This window comes from Sapajus apella, unplaced genomic scaffold, assembly GCF_009761245.1.
Source record: "Sapajus apella isolate SASKATOON/1434 unplaced genomic scaffold, GSC_monkey_1.0 scaffold10, whole genome shotgun sequence".
NCBI classification, from domain to species: domain Eukaryota; kingdom Metazoa; phylum Chordata; class Mammalia; order Primates; family Cebidae; genus Sapajus; species Sapajus apella.
Window position 1 is genome coordinate 6983063 of NW_022436950.1, and position 24496 is coordinate 7007558.

Here is a 24496-nt window from a genome sequence, read left to right on the forward strand (position 1 = left end):
TAAATGCTGCTGGCTCAGGGAAGCCTGTCCATCTCCTGCTTGCTTTTGGGCACTGCAGATCCCCAAGAAAGATGCCGTGATTCAAAAGAGCAAGGGGGGCAGGGTGACAGCAGGCGGCTGCTGCTTAGGCCCCCACGCCGGCTCTTTGAGGTCTGGACATGGGCCCAACACTCTCTGGTTGAGTCAGAGCCCCAGGGAACCTTGAGTGGGTCACAGTCCGCCCTGAGGGGCAGGGATGGGAGCCCGCCTGCCACATACAAGGGACTGAGGGGTCAGTACATTCATGGCTGCCCCTGCCCCTCGGCTGCCCAGGCCACAGGGACCCCTCTCAGTAACTAAGTGTCCCCTTGAGCCATCCACCTGCAGCCCCACTTCTCTGCCCCACTCCGTGAGTCCTTTCCAGGGAGAGGAAAAATGGAGCAAAGTGACAGGTAGGAAAGGTGTTTCTAAGAGGGCTCCGGCCGGCTCCGCCCAGAAGGCGGTAGAGCAGTCACTCACTCTCCAGGCAGCTGGAGTGGAACTCCAGGTAGAACTTGGTCTGGGACTTGGTCTTCAATGTGGCATAGCACCTGAGAAACTCGATCTGCCCCTGGCTGTCGACAGTGCCAGGACCTAGAACGGGAGAAGAGAGATTCAGTTCCAGGACATGCCTGGAGATGGAGCATTTCAAATTAGTTCTCATGCCACACACTGACTCCTTCTCGGGGTCCCAGGAAGGTGGGAGTCTAGTGGGAGAAGAAGTAAGCTACAGCGAAATCCAGCACCCATCGGAGCATCGCCGGCCTCTCTGATGCATTGTGAGCTGGCCAGGGCAGAGAGCAGGGCAGAAAGACTCAGAGTCCCAGGACTCTGGACCTGTCTCAGCTCTGTCACTAAAGCTGCGTGGCCTCAGGCAATTACCCGCCCCCCGCCCCTTCAGGCTCCCAGCTAGTTTCGGCAAAAGGACTTTGTAGAATGGCTCAGTTGCTCAGTACTCAACTCAATGCTGTTTCTGAGTTCAGGTAGGGAGGGCTAGTTGCTCTTTCTCCCTTAGGCACAGTTATTCCCACTCCTTAACTCTGGGCTCTGTAAGCTCATTTGCACAGAGTTAACTTGCCTGCAATTGTGTTAATTTAGACCATGCTTTTGCAAGAAAAACCAGTGTTCTGTCCTTTCATATACATTTTGGGCCATAGAACAGAGTGATGTTCTGAGAGCATGAACAAATCTTTCCTTCCCTCACATTCTTCCTTCTTTCCTTTCTCTTTCTAAACCCCGCAGTGCCCTGTCCAGGCTCTGCTTAGGTAAATGCCCAATCAACACTCAGGCCCGGTGATCAGTGTTTTTGAGCATCTAGGGTATACGGAGTCCCTGTGGAATGAAGCCCTGCCGGGCACTGAGGATGCGCTATGCCGGAACAGAGGAGATGGCAGGGGCAACCCCTTCAAGGCTGCAGGAGCTCAGAGAAAGGGGAGACAGGTGGAAGTTGGGGAAGAGGTCCAGCCTAAGGGCTAGGAAGATTCTAGAAAGGCACAGTGGCCAGACCTAGGAAGGAGACGAGATGGTGGGTCAAGGCTTCGCTGAAGAGGGGAGTTCACGTTTCTGGGGCCATGGATGTTAGACGCAATAGGATGGAGAAAAACATTCCAGAAAGACAGTGCTCCGGCCTCACTGGTGTCCCCCAAGGCATGAAGGACACAGAGCAAGATGGTCTTTCCCTGTATTTGGGTCCCCTAGGCTCAGTCTTCCTAAAGGAGCCTGGCGAACAGTGGGCTGACCACAGAAGCAGAGACTAGGCAGAGAAAACATGGCTCTCTGGTCACTTGGGCCAAGGGCTGGATGGACACATTCCAGAGAATACCCAGTCCCAGCTGGGACAAGGGTAGCCTGGTGACCAGGGCTGAGCTGGACTATTTGAAAAATTACCTGCAAATCTAAATATGATTTACTGTGGTGTTTCCCAAAACTCAGTCATCTGCATCCCATCTTCATGATTGTTACCATCTCTGGGCACCACTCACCTGTACGATGCCTTTTTTTTTTTTTTTTTTTTTTTTTTTTGAGACGGAGTTTCACTCTTATTACCCAGGCTGGAGTGCAATGGAGTGATCTCAGCTCACCGCAAACTCCGCCTCCTGGGTTCAGGCAATTCTCCTGCCTCAGCCTCCTGAGTAGCTGGGATTACAGGCATGCACCACCACGCCCAGCTAATTTTTTGTATTTTTAGTAGAGACAGGGTTTCACCATGTTGACCAGGATGGTCTCGATCTCTTGAGCTCGTGATTCACCCGCCTCGGCCTCCCAAAGTGCTGGGATTACAGGCTTGAGCCACCGCACCCGGCTGGACTCACTTTTTAAAATTAAATGTAACTGAGTAAGGTATATCACAATACTGAATGGAAAAGCAATGTTGCTTGCCTTAAACAGAAGACATAAATTTAAAACATGTTAAAATAAAGGCATTACTAATAAATGTTTATCTGTGTCCCCTGCCCCCCTCAACCCGAGAATTGTCTTCAGTGAGAGACAGGCCACACCTTGGGAAACACTGATTTACCCATTTTTTTCAGACTAAAACTGAAGCTCAAAAGGCTGACATATTTGCCAAGCAGAGCGAGTACATTCTCTGGACTGAAACTGTGCTGTGGCTGGGACGTGAAGAGACGTGACTGACGGAGCATGGCCTGTCTGGGAAGAGGTGCCTTCCTCTCATGCAGACCCACTGACTGCTACACGGAAGACAAGCGCCCGGCGCCCCTTGCCATGAGGAAAACAGAGAAACAGACCATCCTTTGCTTACCATTCTTGGAAACAAACTGGGAAGTGACCCCTGCCTCAAACGTGGCAAAGACAGGGCTGTGGTCACTCGTCATGATGTCGGTGGTGCTGCCTGCAGTGGAGGAAAGGCATTTTTAAGCAGGAGAGAAGAAGCCCTCTGGTCAAGCCAATGATGGCAATCCTAAAATAGGAGGAAAGTTTAACGATGGAGCCTCCAGAAACGCGAAGGTTTGCACCTGTTGTCCTGTTGGCCTTCCACGGCAAGGCTTCAAGGGTTCAGTGGAAGGCAGTACGTACACTGCCTCCTTCGTAGATAAAAGAAGCCTGGGCTAGTTTTCCTAAAGACCTATGGCTTTTTGAATGGATTAGGGAGTGTGAAACGTGGAAATTTTTCTGGTCTAATCATTTTATTTTTTAATTTTAATTTTAATTTTATTTTTTTGAGGCAGGGTCTCGCTCTGCTGCCCAGGCTAGAGTGCAGTGGCACGATCTTGGCTCACTGCAATCTCCACCTCCCAGGCTCAGGCAGTTCTTATGCCTCAGCCTCCCAAATAGCTGGGATTACAGGTGCGTGCCATGGTGACTGGCGAATCTTTGTTTTTTGCAGAGATGAGGTTTTGTCACGTTGGCCAGGCTGGTCTCAAACTCCTGAGCTCAGGTGATCTACCCGCCCAAAGTGCTGGGATTACAGACATGAGCCACTGCCCTGACCCACTTTATTTTATTGATGACAAGCCCCAAATACAGAGTAGGAAGGGGACTTAAGGTCACTCAGCTCATCGGTGGGAGAGACAGGACACCTTCTCCACCCCATGATGCCTCACAGAACTGGGAGAGAGCAGAGGATGCTTCGTGTAGAAAACTCTGTTAAGGAGCTTGACTAGGGTGAGAATGGAGGCAGCAAAGCACTTTGGGAAGGGGCAAGAGAAAGAGGGCAGTTCTAGAAAGGCAGTTGCTTCGAGATAGCCCACTGGAGATGCCTGGCAGGAAATGGGTACTCAAGGCTGGAGATGCATCTTTAGATTTGGAGTCTTGGGATTAGGTGGGAGCAGAAGACATGAGTGTGTTTGGGCTTTCACGTGAAAGATAAGAAGGGCTGAGGATGGAATTCCAGGGCACACCAACCGTGAAAGGGTGGGCAAAGAAAACACTGCCAGCAAAGGAGACAAGGAGCTGACAACACACACTTCGTATGCTTTCCTAGACAGCGTTTACAATCAGCAAGAAAAAGATAAACACCCCACCCCTCAACCAACCAGAGATATGAACAGAAAATTCACCAAAAAATATAGGTGGCTAATAAACATGAAAAGAGAAAAAGGTCACTTACTAAGGATCACCAGAGAAACACATGGAAACCGTAAGACAGAACAAGAAAGTGACTGACAATGAGGATGGGAGTAGGGGCACTGACTGGTGGTGGAGGAGGAGCAGATGGAGTCAAGGGTCCAGGGGCAAAGGCTGGGCAGGAAGGAAAGGAGGCTACCCCTTCTCTGAGACAGGAGGGAGGAAGATGCGAGGGCATCAGCTTAAAAACTGGACCTGAGGCTGGGCACGGTGGCTCACGCCTGTAATCCCAGCACTTCAGGAAGCCGTGGTGGGTCGATCACTTGAGGCCAGGAGTTCCAGACCAGCCTGGCCAACATGGTGAAACCCCATCTCTACTAAAAATACAAAAAATTAGCCAGGCATGGTGGCGGGCGCCTGTAATCCCAGCCGCTTGGGAGGCGGAGGCAGGAGAATTGCTTGAACCCAGGAGGCAGAGGTTGCAGTGAGTCAAGATGGTGCCATTGCACTTCAGCCTCCACGACAGAGCAAGACTGTCTCAAAAAAAAAAAAAACAAACCAAACTGGACATGAGCAAGAGGAAGTCAGTGAGGTCCAGTGCTGTGTGAGGCAGGAGAGGATGGGGGTGGGGAGTCAGGCTGAGCGCACGGGTACAGGTTTGCAGTGGGAGTTGAGGAGAGGAGAGTTTAATGGGTTGACAAGTGGGTTTGTTTTAGGCATTCTCAGAATATTTCAGATATGTACTGAACATACTAGCAATGGCACTATAGTGTGCTCTTAAGCCTGGGAGGTGGACAGGAAGATGCTGGCCCTCAATGACCCAGTCCTCCTCCCAGTAACCACTCTCTGTGGTCCCCTCCCACCATGGGTCTTGGCTTGGCCACGTGACTTCCTTTGGCCAATGGGATCTCAGAAAACATGAGGCCAACAGAGCCTTAGGAAGAACTTCCATACCTGAGACTTGCAGCTGGGAACCCTGAGACCAGGAAGTGAAGAAGCCTGCACTGGCCTGCTGGATGATGAGTACCACCCTTACGCCTGCCGACAGCCAGCCCACCCCAGATCTGACTGGGCGCCTGCCTGAGTGTACCCAGATGACACCAACTAGAACCGGGAATGAGCAGTCCAAATTCAGCCTAGCCCAGAGAATCACGAGCAAATAAATGCTTGCTCTGTCACTGAGTGCTAGAGCAGTCGGTTATGCAGCAATAGACAGATGATATACCTGGCTATGTTCATTGCCACAAGAAGACTGAGGCTCCCAGGTCACCCCCGTTTCTTGATATCCACTCCCTTTTCTTTTCCAACTTCTTGCCTCCCCTCAACCCCGAGTCATTAAACCCTTCCACTGAGCCCTCTGGCACTCAATGAAATATCATCAGCAAAATTCCCCGTATCTTTAATCTTTCCTTCACCTCCCAAACCCAGCCCTCTCCGAATGGCAAACACTGCCGCCTCTCTGCTGAGGCTTGTTTTCCTCCCCAGGTGGGGACAAAGGGTGCCCTCCCTGCTCCTCGACGCCACTTCCGGACTGATCTCCCTCCTCTTTCTCTAAAACCTCCACTGTTGAGCAGTTTCGAATGCCAGGTTTAGGTGCAAAGCAGTAAGTGGTAATTCCGCAGGCCTCCACTCTCTCCTGACTCTGGGCAGAGGCTGGCTGAAGCAGGCAGATGTTGAGACAAGGACGGGCAGGACGTGCAGACCTGCAGGACGTGGGGAGGACAGGAGTGACAGGGTTGGGAGGGAGTGACAGGTCTGGAGAGTCCTAGGAGTGGTGGAGGACAAGGAGAGAATGCACAAGTGAGGAGGCTGCAGGCAGAGGGTAGGACGTGGGCACTTTGAGCTTTGGAAGCTGGGACGATGCCCTGGCCGTGGCTGTGAGGGCGGGCTGCCCTCCCACACATCTAAAGGTGTTGTGTGAAGTTCGTCTAGTGACGTCACTTCTGGGAGCCAGAGCTCATTCCTTCAGCAAGGAACGCAGGGTGCGTGTGTTCAGCTGTTTCAGGGTAGCTGCTCTGGGCTCTTCTGGGCAGCAGAAGACATGCACAGAAGATAGGAATGGAAATCAACTCCATGTATAGGACCAGAGTTAAACTTGTGGGATCAAATTTGCCAGTCCCCAGAGAGGGTGGGCGCCACGAAGGAGGCCACTGGGCAGCAGCAGGATTCCCCCACCCTCTCCTCACTCCGAGGGCCAGGGTGGCCCTCCTTTGGAGGCCATTGTCTGGGAATTTGCAGTTTTAAAAATAATACCACTGGGCTTGGTGCAGTGGCTCATGCCTGTAAACCCAGCACTTTGGGAGGCTGGGGTGGGTGGATCTCTTGAGGTCAGGAGTTCGAGACCAGCCTGACCAACATGGTGAAACCCCCTCTCTACTAAAAATACAAAAATATTAGCTTGGCGTTGTGCATCTGTAATCCCAGATACTCGGGAGGCTGAGGCAGGAGAATCACTTGAACCCAGGAGGCGGAGGCTGCAGGGAGCTGAGATTGTGCCACTGCACTCCAGCCTGGGTGACTTAGCAAGACTCATCTCAATAAATAAATAAATAAATAAAAATAATACCACACTTGTCAGTCAGGGATGTGTTCAAAGCAATTCTGTTCTGCGGATTTTGAAGGTCTCAGTTTGTAAGTCACAGGAACTAATCAGTAGCTTTTAGGAATAAGCATTCAGGCAATTAAGAGCTCCTTCACTGCACCTTCAACTCTGAGGGTCAAGAGTTAACAGTCATTTCTCTCTCTGATTTTTTTCAGAGGTGGGGTCTACATTTCCCAGGCTGGTTTTGAGCTACTGGGCTCAAGCGATCCTCTCACCTCAGCCTTAAGTAGCTGAGACTGTAAGCGTGTGCCACAGTGCCTAACAGTTATTTCTTAATTGTTTTGATAATTTATTCCATAATTATTTATTTTTATACAATATATTATGCCTTTAAAAAATCAATTTAATGCAATTTATCCTTAAATCTCCCAAATATATATGTGTATACACTTGTGATATGTATTAGTCTGAGCCATATGAATTTCCAATAATTGACTATTTCTGACCTACAAAAACACTTTCATACGATTCAAACTTAATATGTTATTTTCAAAAGAAATAAAACTAATTTTTTTTTTTTTGAGATGGAGTTTAGCTCTTGTTACCCAGGCTGGAGTGCAATGGTGTGATCTCTGCTCACCACAACCTCCGCCTCCTGGGTTCAAGCAATTCTCCTGCCTCAGCCTCCCGAGTAGCTGGGACTACAGGTGCACACCACCATGCCCAGCTAATTTTTTTGTATTTTTAGTAGAGAGAGGGTTTCACCATGTTGACCAGGATGGTCTCAATCTCTTGACCTCATGATCCACCCACCTCAGCCTCCCAAAGTGCTGGGATTATAGGTGTGAGCCACCCACGCCTGGCCTAAAACTAAATTTTTAAAAAAGTGCTTCAGGTCAGGTGCAGTGCTTACACCTATAATCCCAGCACTTTAGAAAGCCGAGGCAGGCTGATCACCTGAGGTCAGGGGTTCAAAACCAGCCTGGCCAACATGGTGAAACCCCATCTCTACTAAAAATATAAAAAATTAACCAGGCATGGTGGCAGACACCTGTAATCCCAACTACTTGGGAGGCTGAGGCACGAGAATCGCTTGAACCTGGGAGGTGGAGGTTGTGGTGAGCCAAAATCACGCCACTGCACTCCAGCCTGGCCACAGAGCAAGACTCCATCTCAAAAAAAAAAAAAAAAAAAAAAAAAAAGTGCTCCCATAATTCAAACGTCTCCCAAAGCAGAGGATATAGAAAGATAGGTAGGGATGCATCAACTTTTCCAGGTGACTTGATTAGGGTTACAGTGAATTCCTCCACTTGACACATCAACAGACTGAAGCCCCTAGATTTTAGGGCAGTCGCACCTCCCAGCTTTGCGCCATTCTCTGATCCTGGTCTGCTTTCCCCAGTGTTTTGACTCACCATACGACTGACACACCACATGCACCAGGGGATAAGACTTCCAGAGGACGCGGTCGCACCAGGAAGGCAAGTTGTACTTCATCTGCAAATCAAAGTCACAGGCTTCGCAACATGCCTCTTGCTTTTTTTTTAAATCAGTGAAGGAAAAGATTAACTGGTGGCCTCTATAATTTTCAAATGAATTGGCTGTTACCTTTTTATACAATTTCCTCGTAGGTGGCTTTTCACATGCCTCAAGTCCCAACTCCACTGCTACGCCCCACACTTTCAGACATCCTGGCCTTCTGCTCTAGAATAAGATAGCTCACCTTGCTGTCCTTCCTCACTATCCTCCTGGCTACTTCAGGATCCCTCGTATTCACCTTGTCTTACTTTCTTTCTGACCCAGAGGAACCCACACCTGTATTTTCAACCAGTCTCTACTCACTTTCTGCAGCCACTTACTGTAATAACACACTCCAGCTTCCACTCCTGCTTCCCTATTCAACCACCTATCCACCTCTTCATCTCCCCATCTATCCCTCTATTCATTTACTCATTCACCCATCCATCCACCTACCTACCTATCCATTTATCCATCCATCCATCCATCCACTCATCTACCTATTCATCCATCTATCCATCCACCTATCTATTCATCCATCCACCCATCCACCTATTCATCCATTCATCCATCCGTCCACCCACCCATCCATCCATCCACCCACCCACCTATTCCTTCATCCATCCACCACCCATCCACCCACCCACTTATTTATCCATCCATCCACCCATCCACCAATCCCTCCATTTATCCCTCCCTCCCTCCCTGCCTCCATCCCTCCAACCACCTACCCATTTGCCTATTCACCCATCCATCTATTCATCCATTTATCTACCTATCCATCCATCCACCCATCCACCCACCCATCCACCCATTCACCCACCCATCCACCTATCTCTCTATTTATCCATCCATCCATCATCCATCCATCCATCCATCCATCCATCCATCCATCTCTCTACCCACCTATCCATTCACCTATTCACCCATCCATCTATTCATCCATTTATCTACCTATCCATCCACCCATTCACCCACCCATCCACCTATCCCTCTATTTATCCATCCATCCATCCATCCATCCATCCATCCATCCATCTCTCCACCCACCTACCCATTCACCTATTCACTCATCCATCTATTCATCCATTTATCCACCTATCCACCCACCCACCCACCCATTGACCCGTTCACATACTTGTCCACCTACTTAGCCAGTCACTCAAACAGTATCTATTAATACTATATGACAGCCTTCTCCAGGGCCTCAGGCTGCAGTGGTGAGCAAGATGTCTACGGGATGGGATAGACAAGGAAACCTGGCGATAACAACCCTCTTTTATCAATATCCTTATCCCCTCATGTTCTAATTCTTTCTTCTTGATCTCTGTCATCTCCTTCAATTACTTTTCTCTTTTCTTCCTTTTACCAATTTTCTTTCAAGAATGTTCTATTTTCATTGCCTCTCCTTCTGAACCACTCACTTAAAAAAAAAAAACAAACCTTTAGGTACAACTTACATAAAGTGTACTAACCGTAATTGTATAGTCCCATGAATTTTTACTTTTGTACACACTCACCCACTACCCAGAGTAAGATCTATCATCCTACAAGTTTCCTCACACCCCTTCCTTGTCCATACCACAGCCCCCTAAAGGTGAGCATTCCTGCGACTAACATCCCACTGATTAATGTATATGATCGTATATAAATGGACTCGCTCAGTAGACACTGTTTTATGTTGGACACTTTCAGCCACTTTGTTGAGTGTAAAAGTTCCATTGTCTGTAAGTATCACATTTATCTAATCTACTGTTAATGGACATAGGCTGTTTCCAGTTTTGAAGATTAAAAACAAAGCTGCCATAAACATTCTTTCTTCTTTTTTTTTCCTTAACGTGGAGCCTCACTCTGTCGCCGAGGTTGGAGTGGTCGCCGAGGTTGGAGTGCAGTGGCGCAGTTTTGGCTCACTGCAACTCCGCCTCCTTCTGAATTACAGTAAGCTAAGGTTAATGTATTATTGAAAAAATTTTTTAAAAATTAATGTAGAATAGCCTAAGTGTTTGTGAAGGGTTTGTGAAGTCGACAGCAGTGTACAGTAGTGTCCTGGGCTTTCACACTCACTCACCACTCACTCACTGACACCCAGAGCAACTTCCAGTCCTGCGCGCTTCATTCATGGTAAGTGCCCTATACAGGTGGACCATCTTTTTCTTTTCTGAGACAGAGTCTTGCTCTGTCACCCAGGCTGGAGTACAATGGTGCAATCTTGGCTCACCGCAACCTCCATCTCCCGGGTTCAAGAGAGTCTCTTGCCTCAGCCTCCCGAGTAGCTGAGGTTACAGGCCTGTCCCACCATGCACAGCTAATTTTTATATTTTTAGTAGTAACAAGGTTTCACCATGTTAGCCTGGCTGGTCTCGAACTCCTGACCTCAAGTGATCCACCCAGCTCGGCCTCCCAAAGTGCTGAGATTACAGGCATGAGCCACCACACCCCGCACATTTTTTTCTTTTTAAACCGTATTTTTACTGTACTTTTTAATGTTTAGATACACAAAAACTTATTGTGTTACAATTGCCCACAGTGCCGAGTAAAGTAAAATGCTATACAGGTTTGTAGCCTGGGAGCAATAGGCCACAGCATCTAGCTGAAGTGTGCTCAGGTTATGCCACCTAGGTTTGTATAAATATATTCCATGAGGTTCCCATAATAACGAAATCACCTAATGCTTTCTGAACATATCCCCGTAGATAAGCGATGCATCACTATTTTCAGCTGCCTTCTGGATATGTTCTGTTTCCTTCCACTAATGTCATACAATCAGTAAGTCTGAAAACAAGTTCTATTTTTTCCCCTTCAAGCCAGCTCCACCTTGTGATTTTTCCAGTTTTTATCAATGGCAATCAGGTCTTCCAGTATATCCTGCTTTCCCCCTTTCTTTTTTTGTTTTAGATGGAGTTTCTCTTTGTTGCCCAGGCTGGAGTGCAGTGCAAAATCTCACCTCACTGCAACCTCCACCTCCTGGGTTCAAGCGACTCTCCTGCCTCAGCCTCCTGAGCAGCTGGGATTACAGGCGTGCACCACCACGCCCGGCTAATTTTGTATTTTTAATAGAGATGGGGTTTCTCCATATTGGTCAGGCTGGTCTCTAACTCCCGACCTCAGGTGATCCTCCCGCCTCTGCCTCCCAAAGTGCTGGGATTACAGGTGTGAGCCACCCCAGCTGGCCGCTTTTCCCCTTTCTGTCATTTTCACTGTTTTTTCCCTGATTTGGCCCTAGCTGTTGCTCAGCTGGACATGCACGATGGCTTCCTCACCGGTGCCCCTGCAGCCTCCTCATCCTTTACCACAATGCCCACCACAGTTCTGCACATGCCACTCTGATGCACCAGTGCCTGGCAGAGCTTGCAGTGGCCTCCTGTGGCCTGTCATGCCTGGCATCTATGACTTCCCGCTCTCCCATCTCAGGCCCTCATCTGCCTCAACTTAAACTCACATCAAACCAAACCATCCTTCGCCAGCCTGCACAGGGGTCCCCATGGACCTGCTCTGACAGTGCCTTTGGGCCAGGTGACCCCATTCACATAGCAGGCAGTGGACCCTGCAGAAGAGGGTGTCCCGTCCTGGGGGCCCCAGCCTCATTGGTGGCAGTGATCTGGGACCGCCTCCTGTCCTCTCAGTTCTGTTCTCTTCCTCTTCTGCTCTGCTCTGAAATCCACCCAGCGCTTGGCTTTCGTCTCCCACGTCCAGTTCTTCACCTGCCCCTGTGCCCAGATGGGGCCTAGAACTCTTTCAGATGACACTTTGAACTTGTGCTCCATTTCCCTAGGCTTCTAGTGGGCCTGGGTACCTCACTGCCCCAGCCATTTGGACCTTGAACCCTGCCAGGGCCTGGCTTCCCTGATCCTTCCCGGCCCTGGCGTTGTCACATTCTGGCTCTGGCTACAGTGAGTTGCATATTTGGCTTGTTTTTCCTACCGTGAAGTCCCTGGAGCAGACATCTTTGCTCTCCCATCACCTAGGAGAGTGCCTAACCCATCACAGGCCATCAGGAAATATCTTTGGAGAAATGAATAAATATTTTATTGCATCTTTCCCGAAACACTATTCCTTGGAACACAAGTGGCCTCATAAAATATTAATTGGTATTCCACGAACAACTAAAACTAACTGTTTGGCACACAGATTTTCTCATGGAGAACCACAGTGCTCTTAGGCCCATAAAGACTCTGATAAATCCTGCAGTGAAGAAACCTGCTTAATGTTAATTCACTCAGCAGTTTAGCACATTTATGTGATCACGAGACTATAAAAAAAAATGATCTTCAGAACCCAGTTAAGGAAAATACTTTAAAATCCTCTCAGTATCTTCGAGTATCTGGACCACAGGTAAATCACAAGGGTTATTTTCCCAGCTCACTGCAGGGCACACGTGTGGTTGCCCATTTGCGCTGTGACACAAATCAAAATGTGCTTTCTAATTTTTTATTCTTTCTTTCTTTCTTTTTTTTTTTTTTTAGCCTGATGGATGAAGACGCTCTCTGTTCACCTTTTGGGAACAGACACGAGCGGGGAGGAGACGGAGGGCAGGGGAGGTGTCTGTGAAGGGGACTCACCCCTGTTGCCTTCTGCTTGGTGTAGGCGTATTTGTCCCGAGTACATCTCTCAAAACGGTAGGTGGGGGCAAACGTGATTTCTTCCTCCTCTGAAACAGAGAAACTTTGGTTTCAATTCTCATTCCCCAGGTTTTGCATCTGGCCAACTTTCCCTATTCACCTGGTGAAGAAATCGGGGGAAAGGGGATGAAAGGATGGCTGGAAAGGCTGCAAGAGAAGACGCGGCTGCTCCTACCGAAGTGCAGGAAGACCTTCTGCTCCTTCCTCTCTGTGAGCAGCTGGTCGTGGCACAGGAGGTCTGCGTAGTGCTGCTGCTTGATTTTCTGGATGATGGTTTCTGCCTCCTGGAACAAGAATATGGCCGGGCCTCCGGTGAGAAGCCCTGCAGATCCAGGCCTGGCGAGCTTTGGGGCTGGGGTGGGCAGCTGGATGAGCCGGGCTACAGAGTGACGGTGGGAGGGTGGCTGTGACACTTACGGGAACCAGGCATAAGCACAGGGGACCTGTGAGGAGCGGCTGAGGCTCAGTAATGGGAACAGCCGCCTTGGCCCACTTGGTTCATGTGTCTCTATGATCACCCGCCCCGAGCTGACTCAAGGGAGGCTCCATCCCTGCAGTCCAGCCCAGCCCCAGGCGGGCAGCCCCTTACCCAGGTAGGCAGGTCCACTCGGTAGTTAAGATCCCCAAGCCAGAAGAGGTGCGTGAAGCGGTGAGTGATGTTAAAGGGACTCAGCTTCTTGTCGCCCAGGGCCAGGAACCGGAGAATGTTCATATAGTTTTGGTTTCGCCTAATGCAAGGAAAAAGCGGCCATCTAGCATGGGGTCACTGGTTCCCCCCTCACTGTGGCAGGAAGTCACTCCTGCCATAGGTGGTGGGGCAAGGGGAGGAGCATAGCAGTGGAGGGAGTGAGGCAGCCCTCCAGCCCGACTGCAGCAGACCACCTTAGCATGCAAATACAGCACAGCCAGGAGGCAAAGGGCATTTGAGGCCACACTGGGTGCACAGAGGGCAGGGGGCCAGGAGCAGCTGCATCTGCTCAGCAGAGAATCAGACAGTGAGGATTCTACAGATGGCTGTCTTCATTCTTGGGGCCCAGCGAGGCCCGATCAGCGTGAATTTGTAAGGAGGCCCCAAAGGAGGCTTTCTGCTTTAGAAACAGCACAGTTAGGGGTACATCAGGCTAATGACATAGGGAAATATCTTTTCTGATGTTTAGACAAAATTCTTCCACACGTGAGGTCACTATTGTGCTGCAGTTGCTTTTAATGAGACCATGGTGAGCCCTGAAAGGCCACAGGACACCCACAAGGTCAAGGGCACAAGCTGAGCAGGTCCTTCTGGTGCTTAGACGTGTGAGGCACGTCTGGGCAGATAACCCAAAAGCACGCTCCTGGGGGGAAGAAGTTCCATTACCTGAGTTTCTTTTCACTTCCTGAAGTCAAATGGCTGTTGACAAACCCCAAGGAGGTTCCATTGAACATGAACGACACCCCCACGGCTCCCTTGTTCCCTAAAACACAGAGCAGAAAGAAGAATCAAAATATCAAACAGACATACTTGCCAAGGGGCCAGAAATCCCGGGAAGGCAGGGTACGAGGCAGGTGAGCGAGGTGAGGCGCTGGCAAGGGGAAAGCGGATCGGGGTCGTGCGGAGTGGGAGACACTGGGTTCTCAGAGGGGCAGAGGAAGGTGGCTGCTGTGACCCACCCCGGGCATCTCTCTCTAAAGTAACCCATGTGCTAAGTGGGCAGCCAGAAGCCCTGGGATGATTCAGAAGGTTCCAGCCTGGGGGGCTGATCTTCCTCCCAGCGAACTCAAGGTTCCTGGGGAGACTGAAAACCCACACTGAGATCACACCTTTTTCTGCCAACGTTCTGATCCATTCTAGACCAGTGGTTCCCAAAAGGGGTTCCCCGGACCAGCAGCTGCACACCACGTGGGAACTTGTTGGACAGCCCCACCCCAGACCTACTGAATCGAAATCCTGGGATGGGACCCAGTAATCTGTTTGACAAGCCCTCCAGGGTCAGCGGTGGCCGAATGCTGGCTCACTGCCAGCTACAAATGGTTTTACATTTGTAAATGGTTAGAAACAAATCAAAAGAAAAGCAATCTTTTGTGATGCATGAAAATATGACCTTCAAATTTCAGTGTTCAAAAAGAACATGTTATTGGAACACAGCCGCGCCTATTCACCTCAAGACTGTCTCTGGCTGCTTTCAGGCTGCGAAGGCAGAGCTGAGGCACTGTGACAGTTGTTGGCCCGAAGAGCCTAGAATGTTCACCATCTGGCCTTCTTTGGAAAATGTTTGCCAACCCCTGTTCTAGATGATTCTGCCACATGCAGGTGAAAACCTGCCGTGTCCAATGTAGGCACAGGACACGTGTGACTGTCAAACACCTGATATGTGGCTGGTACCAAATGAGACAGGTTGTGAGTGTAAAATACACATCAGAATTGTGGCGTTGGTAAGAAACACAGACTGTAAAATATCTAATAACTTTTTACATTGAATATCTATTGAAATAATCATATTTTGGATGAATGAAGTTCAGTAAAATCTATGAAATTAATTTCACTTGTTTCCTTTTGAATATGGCTACTAGAAAATTTGATCTATTAATCATAATAGATCAAATTGTAACCTATTTGATCATAAATCTATTTATGATCTGTTTGGCTCCCATTTTCTTTTTTTCTTTTTTTTGGAGATGGAGTCTCACTCTGTTGCCCAGGCTGGAGTGCAGTGGGGCGATCTCGGCTTACTGCAACCTCCATCTCTCGGGTTCAAGCAGTTCTCCTGCCTCAGCCTCCTGAGTAGCTGAGACTACATGCGCACACTGCCACACCTGGCTAATTTTTTAGTAGAGACGGGGTTTCATGGTGTTGCCCGGGCTGATCTCAAACTTCTGAGCTCAGGCAATCCTCCTGCCTCGGTCTCCCAAAGTGCTAGGATTACAGGTGTGAGTCGCCACACCCTGCAGTGGTCATAAAGCTGGGATTCTGGTGAGGCCTCTCTCTTTGCCCCTCAGATGCCAGCCACACTGCCTTTCTCAGGGAGGCCCCTGACCTCTGCTCTCTGCCTGCGCCACACACTCCTTGGTCAGCACGCTCCTCCCGGGAAACAGCTTCTTTTCCTCTTGTCTGTCCATACAGTGGCTGTCAAGTCCACATGAGCAGAGCTCCTGCCTGCTCAGGAGCTGACTCAGTGCCTAGCCCCGAGGCCAGGATGACCAGGAACTGGGGTGGTAGCTGCAGGCAAGTCCTGGCTGAGGCCGTGGTTTTATGTGGCCCCATGAGGTCGGAGCGTATTCTGCACAGTGGGGCAGGGGCTGGAAGCCCAGGGAGCAATGGAATCCAGACCCGGGGCAGTTCCTGGGCAGCAGGAGGGCATGGGTGCAGCCAGGACAGCCACAAAGCCCCACCCTTCCACTGCGGCAGGAAGGAAGGGGGACGAGCGGGGGTGGACGTGGGCAGTTTGCGGTTTGTCAGCAGAAAAGCTGAGAGAGCTTTTCACATTCAGTTGCAGCAATTCTATTCCCCGTTCTCTCTGGGACTCTGTCCTGTTCCTGACTCCACCAACTCGACACCAAAAACCACTAGCCTCACCCCTGATGCCGGTTCTGAAGCCCTGTGTGTGCACTGCCCCATGTGCACACACACACACACACACACACACATACACACACACACACAGAGGCTCTAGCACTTATGGACATGGACTTGAACACCCATCCTCACATACCTAGACTCTCATCAACACACACGAACACACATGCATGGACTCACACACACAGACACTCACACACTCATAAGTATGGCTGGTACACTCACACACGGACTCACATACCTAGACTCACATAAACACAAACTCAAACCCACACGCATGGACTCACCCACACACACAGACACACGCTCATAGATATGGGGTCGTACGCTCACATAGGAACTCACATACACAGACTTACAGAAGCACACACAAACACATGCGTGGACACACACACAAAGAGATACACTTATAGATATGGGGTGGTACACTCACACAGAGACTCACATATATAGACTCACATAAACACACACTCACAAACACACCTGCATGGACTCACACACACACATTCACACACTAATAGATATGGGGTGCACGCTCACACATGGACTCACATAAACACACTCACAAACACACATTTATAAACTCTCATACCCCTACACAGTCTTACACACTCACATGCACGCTCTCACACACTCAAACTCACATAGACAGACCTACTCACACACACACTCTACAGATACACACACACACCGGCTCACACTCCCATACTCATGAAATCTCCCTGCCCTTGTTTCTGCTCTCTAAAGTCAGCGACTCTCCACTGACACCAGCGTTTCCAGATCCAACCTGGTGTACAGGGACCGAGGGCAGGGGCTTATAAGGAAGGTCTCATTGAAACACAGCCACTCCCATCTGCTTTCTGGGTTGACTATGACTGCTTTCCTGCCAGAAAGGCAGAGAGGAGCAGTGTCGAGTAGCCTGCAAAGCCTGAAATATTTACGACTGGGCCCTTTCCTGTAAAAGTTGGCCGATCCCTGTTCTAGGTTCTCGCTAATTAAAGTGGGTCCCACGCGCCAACCAGCAGCGCTGAAGTCGCCTGGGAACTTTTCTGAAACTTGGAACCCTGGGCTCTACCCAAGGTCTCTGAGTCAGAACCTGCATTTTAGCTAGATCCCTGGCAGCGCCGGTGTAGACCCTGAGTGAGTCTCAGCCAGGGAGACCGACCACCCCTATTTGTTGAGGATTGAGCAGGGATCTGAGGGCGCAAGGCTCTCTGTTTTTAACCCGAGTGGGACCAGGATGACATGGTCGCATGAGCTGAAGCAGAGGGTGTGGGAAGAACCCAGGGTCCCCGCCCCGCTCACCCAGTGTGTTTGCGATGCCTGTCTTCACGTTGTCAGTACAGATGTGGCTGATCCGGTTCTCGTGCTCGGGCTTGGCCAGCACCACGATGCGGATGTTCCAGAGCGTGTGGATGGCGACCTGGTGGGAGGACAACATTGTAATACTCGGCTCAAGTATAGAGGGTGAACCAGGGCACAGTGATCCACACCCAGCCCCAGCTCCTCAGTGTGGGGTACTCTGTAATCCCAACCCTTCAGGGGACTCCCAACAATGCCTGATAGGGGAGACAAAGCATCCTAAAGATGAGAACCGGGGCTGACCAAAGGCAGGAAGACGGAGGACTCAGGGGTTTCCAGCAATACCCACGGATCCCATTTATTGCTGAATACAGATGCATCTCTCAGTGGGGGCCCCCAGACAGCCTTGCAAACTGAGAGCTGACAGGCTGAGCCTGCCCTTGCCTCTGAGACAGCCCAGCTGAGCAAAGACTCTGTCCCGGAAGCCCACCCGGGGCACAGCCAGCTGCTCACTGTTTTAAAAGTCATGCTGGTGATTTCTTGCAGGGAGTGTTTGAGGATCTCCAGCCACTCCTTCTCACTCAGGGGGTCCTCCTGGGTGCCGATCACATAAATGTCATGGGGGATGTAGTCAGCAGAGTCGTCCCGCGTCTTTCCCTGCCCCTTGGAGAGAAACCAGGACGTGATCTTCTTGGGAGGGAGGGCGTTACCTTCAACAGCAAAACCCAACACCAAGTGAGTCAAAGGCACATGGAGTCAAAGCATCAGGAGAATTCAAAACAGAGGGCAGGAGTGTGGAGGAGTTCACGCCGTCACCCAAGACCATCCAAGCAGCCCAAAGAAAAGCCTGCCACGGAGCCCTGGGAGCTAACTTCACCCAGGATGTGGGTTAGGGCTGGAGCTCAGTTAAGCCTCTTTTTAAACATAACGTTAAGTTTCAAGGTATAGAAACACCAGAAGATTCCCTAATGTCAGACACTGTCCTGCACTTTGAGGCTACGAGAACTGAGACACAGTCCTGTCCCTCAAGGAACTCACATCCTATTCTTGAGACAGCCAAGGGAACTGATGAGTTTTGGGTGGCGGCTTCTAACCCATTGCTGGGTGACAACAAAGCCTCTCTTGCAAGACAGATGCCAGCCCAGAGCAGAGAGATGCATGGGTGTGAGCCAGAGAAACAGGAGCGCCTGGAAACTCCTCCACACTCCCATTTCAAAACTGAGTTACAGCAGCTCAATCAAGAAATGTCAAACGGTTCAGCCTGCAATGCCCTTGAAGGATGAGCAAACTTTGTTCCTCAAAGAGATGAGTTTCTTGGCTAAAAAGTGCAAAGAAGCCAAGCATTGGAGTAAATGGACTGTGGCTAAATTCTGCTCCCCTGAGAGGCTCACAGTGGGTGCCCGAACCCCCGGGCTGGTGGGCCCAGCCCTCCTGCAGCATGGCCCCAGCTGGCTCCTTCCACATGCTTCTGTGGGAAGGGCACCCCCTGCCCTTGTGTCATGGACATCCCTGACCACGTCCAGAGGGAGGAGACCAGGCAAACTATTGTCTCTTATTAGAGGTGCTGAAAGGGACCGAAGAGGACATGTGACCCCAGGGGCACTGACCCGGGCTCTATTCCAGGGCTGCTGTGGCCCTGGGACACAAGTGACATGGTGCCACTTCATGTCCAGGAGGCCCCTTTTGGCTGCTGCTCACCCTCTTCCTCCTAGACTCCTCTCAGGACAAAGGGCAAAGGACACAGGATGCCCAGTGAAATTCCATGCAATAGCTGTTTATCTGAAATTCAGATTTAACTGGATGTCTTCTATCTAATTTATTTCTACCTGAACACTTACACTAAAAAATTATTTAGGATGGGCATGGTGGCTTACACCTGTAATCCCAACACTTTGGGAGGCTGAAGTGGGGGGATCACTTGAGGTCAGGAGTTCTCCATGATCAACATGGAGAAATCCTGTCTCTACTAAAAATACAAAATTAGCCCGGCATGGTGGCGCATGCCTGTAATCCCAGCTACTTGGGAGGCTGAGGCAGGAGTATCACTTGAACCTGGGAGGTGGAGGTTGTTGTGAGCAGAAATCGCACCATTGCACTCCAGTCTGGGCAACGAGAGTGAAACTCCATCTCAAAAAATATATATATATTTACTATTATTTATATTTAGTAGAGTACATATGTTTAGTATATAAACATACATTAGTATATATACAGTACACATGTTTAATACAAAATATATTTAGCATATTCTTAGTATTTATTATTAGCTGTATGCTCAGACTAAATAATCAGTATGATTTATATTTAATATAATAATTACATTGATATATTTAGCATATGTACATATACTATATATTCAGCATAATGTCTATTTAGCATATATATTTAGTATCTATTTGTAGCTAAACATATATACTAAAAAAATTGCTTCTATGAAGTTAAAATTTAACTGGGTATCCTTTATCTACCTACCTGCCTATCTCTCTCTCTCTCTCTCTTGATAAGTCCGGCAACCCTACTCAGGGGTGGATTTCTTTCTTTCAGGCCTGGGCCCCTTGGTGAGCTGCCTAAGGCTGGCGGGGTGCCCATGAGCCCCTTCACCTAGATATTCAGACTCTTTCCCTAAAACTTTCCAATTTAGACATATAGGGCGACCCACTCCAGCTGCTCTTGGGGTACAATAGCCCCAAAGCTCATCTTCCTTACCCATCCTCTCAGGAAAAGGGTGGAATTCCTTAGAAGGAGGCTGAGCGGGTGGGCTGGGGGTTCGGGGCAGGGCTCTGGGGCAGGAAGGAAGGGGAAATGGTTGTTGTCACTCCATCCCACCTTGAGGATGCCTGAATGAGAGAAGCAGAAGCAGAAGCAGAGGGGCAACTGCCGCGGGCGGGGAGGGGCGACTGCGGGGAGGGGCAGGGGGGACTGCGGCGGGCGCGGGGGGGGCGACTGCGGTAAGGGGGCGACTGTGGGGAGAGGGGACTGCTGGGAGGGGAGACTGCGGGGAGGGGCGCGCGGACCCACCCATGTTCCAGGTGCCGATGAAGATGGTGATCATGTCGGGCTCCGGCTGCTCCGAGTGTTTGTTCTTCATCTGCTGCAGGAGCTGGCAGAAGCCTTCTCTCTTCTAGGGACGGAAGGGCAGACAGACTTAGAAAGGCTTCTGCCTCCCTGAACATCACACTTTGCAAAGGGCTTGGTCAGCTTCAAGAAAACTGAGAGGAGCGTAAATCAGCGTGAACTTCCTGACAGCAACCTGGAAACACGTGTCCAAAGTCTGCCCCAGACATTCCCCTGCCAGGCCGGGACTTTAAGAAAGCCATCAGGAGATGCGCAGAGGTTCAACCCTGTCACAGCTCTGCAGCCCATACCTCGGTACAGAAAAAATCAGAAACAACCTTACTGTCCAGCCTTAGGAGATTCATTAGAAATGTATCATAGGGCCAGCCACATGGCTTATGTCTGTAATCCCAGCACTTTGGGAGGCTGAGGCAGGCAGATCACCTGAGGTCAGGAGTTCAAGACCAGCCTGACCAACATGGTGAAACCACGTCTCTACTAAAAATACAAAATTAGCCGGGTGTGGTGGCACATGTCTGTAATCCCAGCTACTCAACAGGCTGATGCAGAAGAATCGCTTGAAGTCAGGAGGTGGAGGCTGCAGTGAGCTGAGATCACGCCACTGCACTCCAGCCTGGGTGACAGAGTTAAATTCTGTCTCAAAAAAAAAAAAAAAAAAAAAAAAAAGTATTACAGCCCATCCATAAATTAGAATATCATAGAGTTTAACAAGTGTGATCCAGAACTATCTTGCCAACAAGGACAGGTGGCCACAATATATTGTCAAGTGCGAAAAGCTAGTTGACACATGGTGTGAGTGGCATCACTGTATTTTTAATAAAACATCTGGGCCTGGCACAGTGGCTCATGCCTATAATCCCAGCAGTTTGAGAGGCTGAGGCAGAAGGATTATTTGAGCCCAGGAATTTGAGATTAGCCTGGGCAATATAGGGGAACCTTGCCTCTACAAAAATACAAAAGTCAGCCAGGCATGGTGGTGCATGCCTGTAGTCCCTCCCAATTTAGGAGGCTGAGGTGGGAGGATTACTTAGGGCCAGCAAGTTGAGGTTGCAGTGAGCCATGATCTTGCCACTACACTCCAGCCTGCGTGACTGAACGAGACCCTGTCTAAGAAAAGGAAAGAGAAAGGAAAGAAGGAAAGAGAGAAAGAGAAAAAAAGAAAGAGAGGGAGAGGAGGAGGGAGCGAGGGAGAGGGAAGGAGGGAAAGAAAGGAAGGAAGAAAGGAAGAGAGGGAGGGAAGGAAGAAAGAAAGAAAATTTAAAACATTTGGAAGAGGCATAGTCCACGATTAACTCATGGTATATGGGTGATTTTATTTTGAACATTTACTTGCTTGTGTTTGCCACGTCTTCACCAAGGAGAATAGATTACTTATGTAATGAAAGAAAATTTAAATTAAAGAAACTAATTAAAAAGAAGAGAGGACAGGAAGGCTGTCACAGCCTCCTCAGGATTTTTCACCTATTCTTCTGGGGTACCCAGTGGGGCACCGAGCAGCCTCAGCTGGCCCTCTCTTAGGTTGCAATAGAGCAGGCTGACTTTAACAAAGCTACCCAAAATTTCAGGTTGTAACATTATGACACGACCAGTGTTTGACTATTTCAGACCTGCAAAGACAGAAATTTTACATGATTCAACCTCGTAAGTGCACATCTCATTAAGTCCTCCCTGAAGACACCAGCTCACAAAGCTGTAATGATGGCCATGTTTACTGTCACCTGCCTTGAGTTGGGGGTGGCTCAAGATTCACCGCCTCTGTTTATCCCTGTGCCTCAGTCTGTTTGAGGTCACAGCAATGGGGCAGAACTGGTGTTTGGACCTGCACCCGGGAGCTCTGAAAGCATTCCAGGCCGCCAGTCTTTCTCTCCATCTCCCACCACCTGTCTGGGCCCCATTCCCTTGTTTCCCCAGACCCTTCTCTGTTATTCCTGGCAGCTCTGGACACCCTAGACCTCCCACCAGCCCACCCCTGCTGCTTTGGAAGTGAAAGAAAGTAGGAGCGGGGACTGGGCACTCAGTGGGGGGCTATCCCTGTGCGCCTGCCCCAGAGGCCCTTGTCCCTTGGCCTTGCTGCAGGTCCCTGGCATGAGCTCTCAGCCAGCACCTGATGTCATGGACACCCTTACTGCTCTGCAGTCTTTTTTATTTTTTGAAACAGGGTTTTCCTCTGTCACCCAATCTGGAGTACAACGGCTTGATCACAGCTCACTGCAGCCTCTAATTCCTGGGCTCAAGCAATCCTCCCATTTCAGCCTCCCAAGTAGCTGAAGCTACAGGGTCATGCCACCACACCCAGCTAATTTTTTTTTTCCATAGAGATGGGGTCTCACCATGTTGCCCAGACAAGTCTAGAACCTTGGTGTCAAGCAACTCTCCCACCTCAGACTCCCAAAGTGCTGGGATTATGGGCATGAGCCGCCCACCGTGCCTGGCCTACTTTTTTTGTTTTGTAGACATGGGGTCTCACTATGTTGTTCAGGCTGGTGCAGTCCATTCTTACTGCCTCACAGGAGCTGCACAGCAGAAAACAGAGTGAGACCACGATGATGGGTTTTGGCCCCTGGTTCAAATTTCTAAGACGAGCGGTCAGGTCACCAAGAACCCACTCTGGGGGCACAGAGGCCCAGCCTGGGTTTCCCCAGTGGCCCACAGCACCTCTTACCCCAGGAACTCATCCTGGCAGGGGCATCTCACTTCAGCAGAGTGGGGCAAAGTGTAGAAATGAAAGTCTCTGGGATGGAGCTCCAGTAGAGACTCAGATTTAAATCCAGGGTGGCTTGCACCTATAATCCCAGCACTTTGGGTGGTGGAGATGGGAAGATTGCCTGAGCCCAGGAGTTCGAGACTAGCCTAGGAACACAGAGAGACTCTGTCTCTACCAAATATAAAAAATTAGCTGAGTGTGGTGGTGTGTGTCTGTGGTCTCAGCTACTCGGGAGGCTGAGGTGGGTGGGGGGGTCCCTTGAGCCCAGGATGTGGAGGCTGCAGTGAGCTGTGATCGTGCCACTGTACTAGCCTAGACGATAAAGTGAGACTCTGTCTCAAGTCAGCCAATCAATCAATCAGTCAGTCAGCCAATCAATCAATCAGTCAATCAATCAATCAATCCAGGAGTGTCTCAAAGGTTTCCTAAGTCCAGCCCAGAGAAGCTAAAAGCCTTTCCTCCAGGCGTGGGGCTAAGTGAGACGTGGGTGATAAAGGACATGGCCTCGAGGCTACGAGGCAGCTGGGCAAAGTGGGAAGCCTCCCTGCTCCTGACACAGTGACTGCTCAAATCCTGGCCGACCTGGAACATGGCCCTTAACTGAGCTCACCTTTCCCAGGTGTGAAATGGGTTGTTCTGGGAACTGAATGAGCTAATGATACACACTCCCTGGCAAGCCTCAAAACACATGTGTCCCTTCCCTACCTCACAGCCCATCTTAGAAGTTTGCTGTCACTTACTTTGGAGTCAGCAAAAACATATTCCTTCCGCAGGATTTTCTCCTTCTCTGTTTCCACCAAGATTACCAACTTGTTCAGAAATTTCTGTGACTTAATGAGCTGCAAGACTTAAGAGAAAGAAATTCATTAATTCATGCATCCACTCATTTAACCAAGATGAACTGTCTCCATTATGTTCCAGGCACCTGACTATGAACTCCCTTGATGTTCCCGTCCCCAAGCTGAGCCCCGAGTTTGTGTCTGGTCTCCCAGATCTCTCTGCTTCCAGCTGCTCTTCCCAGGAGAGGCTCACGCTTGGGAAGGGTGATGTCTGGAACAAGAAGAATTGGCCTGGCCACAGCGGAGACAGTGTGATTGTCTTTTTATCTTTCCCCCTGCCTCCCTCCTTCCCTCTCTCTTCTT

General features: G+C 49.8%; 1 protein-coding gene across 5 annotated transcripts in view; it reads right to left on the bottom strand.

Moving 5' to 3' along the window:
• The window catches only part of INPP5D (inositol polyphosphate-5-phosphatase D), a 148165-nt gene that overhangs the window by 28097 nt on the left and 95572 nt on the right, over nucleotides 1-24496 (bottom strand). For all 5 annotated transcript variants that reach the window (XM_032277884.1, XM_032277881.1, XM_032277883.1 and 2 more), the window contains exons 10-20: nucleotides 24095-24201; nucleotides 20594-20696; nucleotides 18089-18285; nucleotides 17579-17696; nucleotides 14078-14174; nucleotides 13313-13451; nucleotides 12899-13007; nucleotides 12664-12752; nucleotides 8002-8083; nucleotides 2780-2869; nucleotides 499-612 (exon numbers count right to left, since the gene is read on the bottom strand). In XM_032277884.1, coding sequence (XP_032133775.1) covers nucleotides 499-612; nucleotides 2780-2869; nucleotides 8002-8083; nucleotides 12664-12752; nucleotides 12899-13007; nucleotides 13313-13451; nucleotides 14078-14174; nucleotides 17579-17696; nucleotides 18089-18285; nucleotides 20594-20696; nucleotides 24095-24201 — 1245 coding nt within the window. The remainder of the gene's footprint in view (nucleotides 1-498; nucleotides 613-2779; nucleotides 2870-8001; nucleotides 8084-12663; nucleotides 12753-12898; nucleotides 13008-13312; nucleotides 13452-14077; nucleotides 14175-17578; nucleotides 17697-18088; nucleotides 18286-20593; nucleotides 20697-24094; nucleotides 24202-24496) is intronic.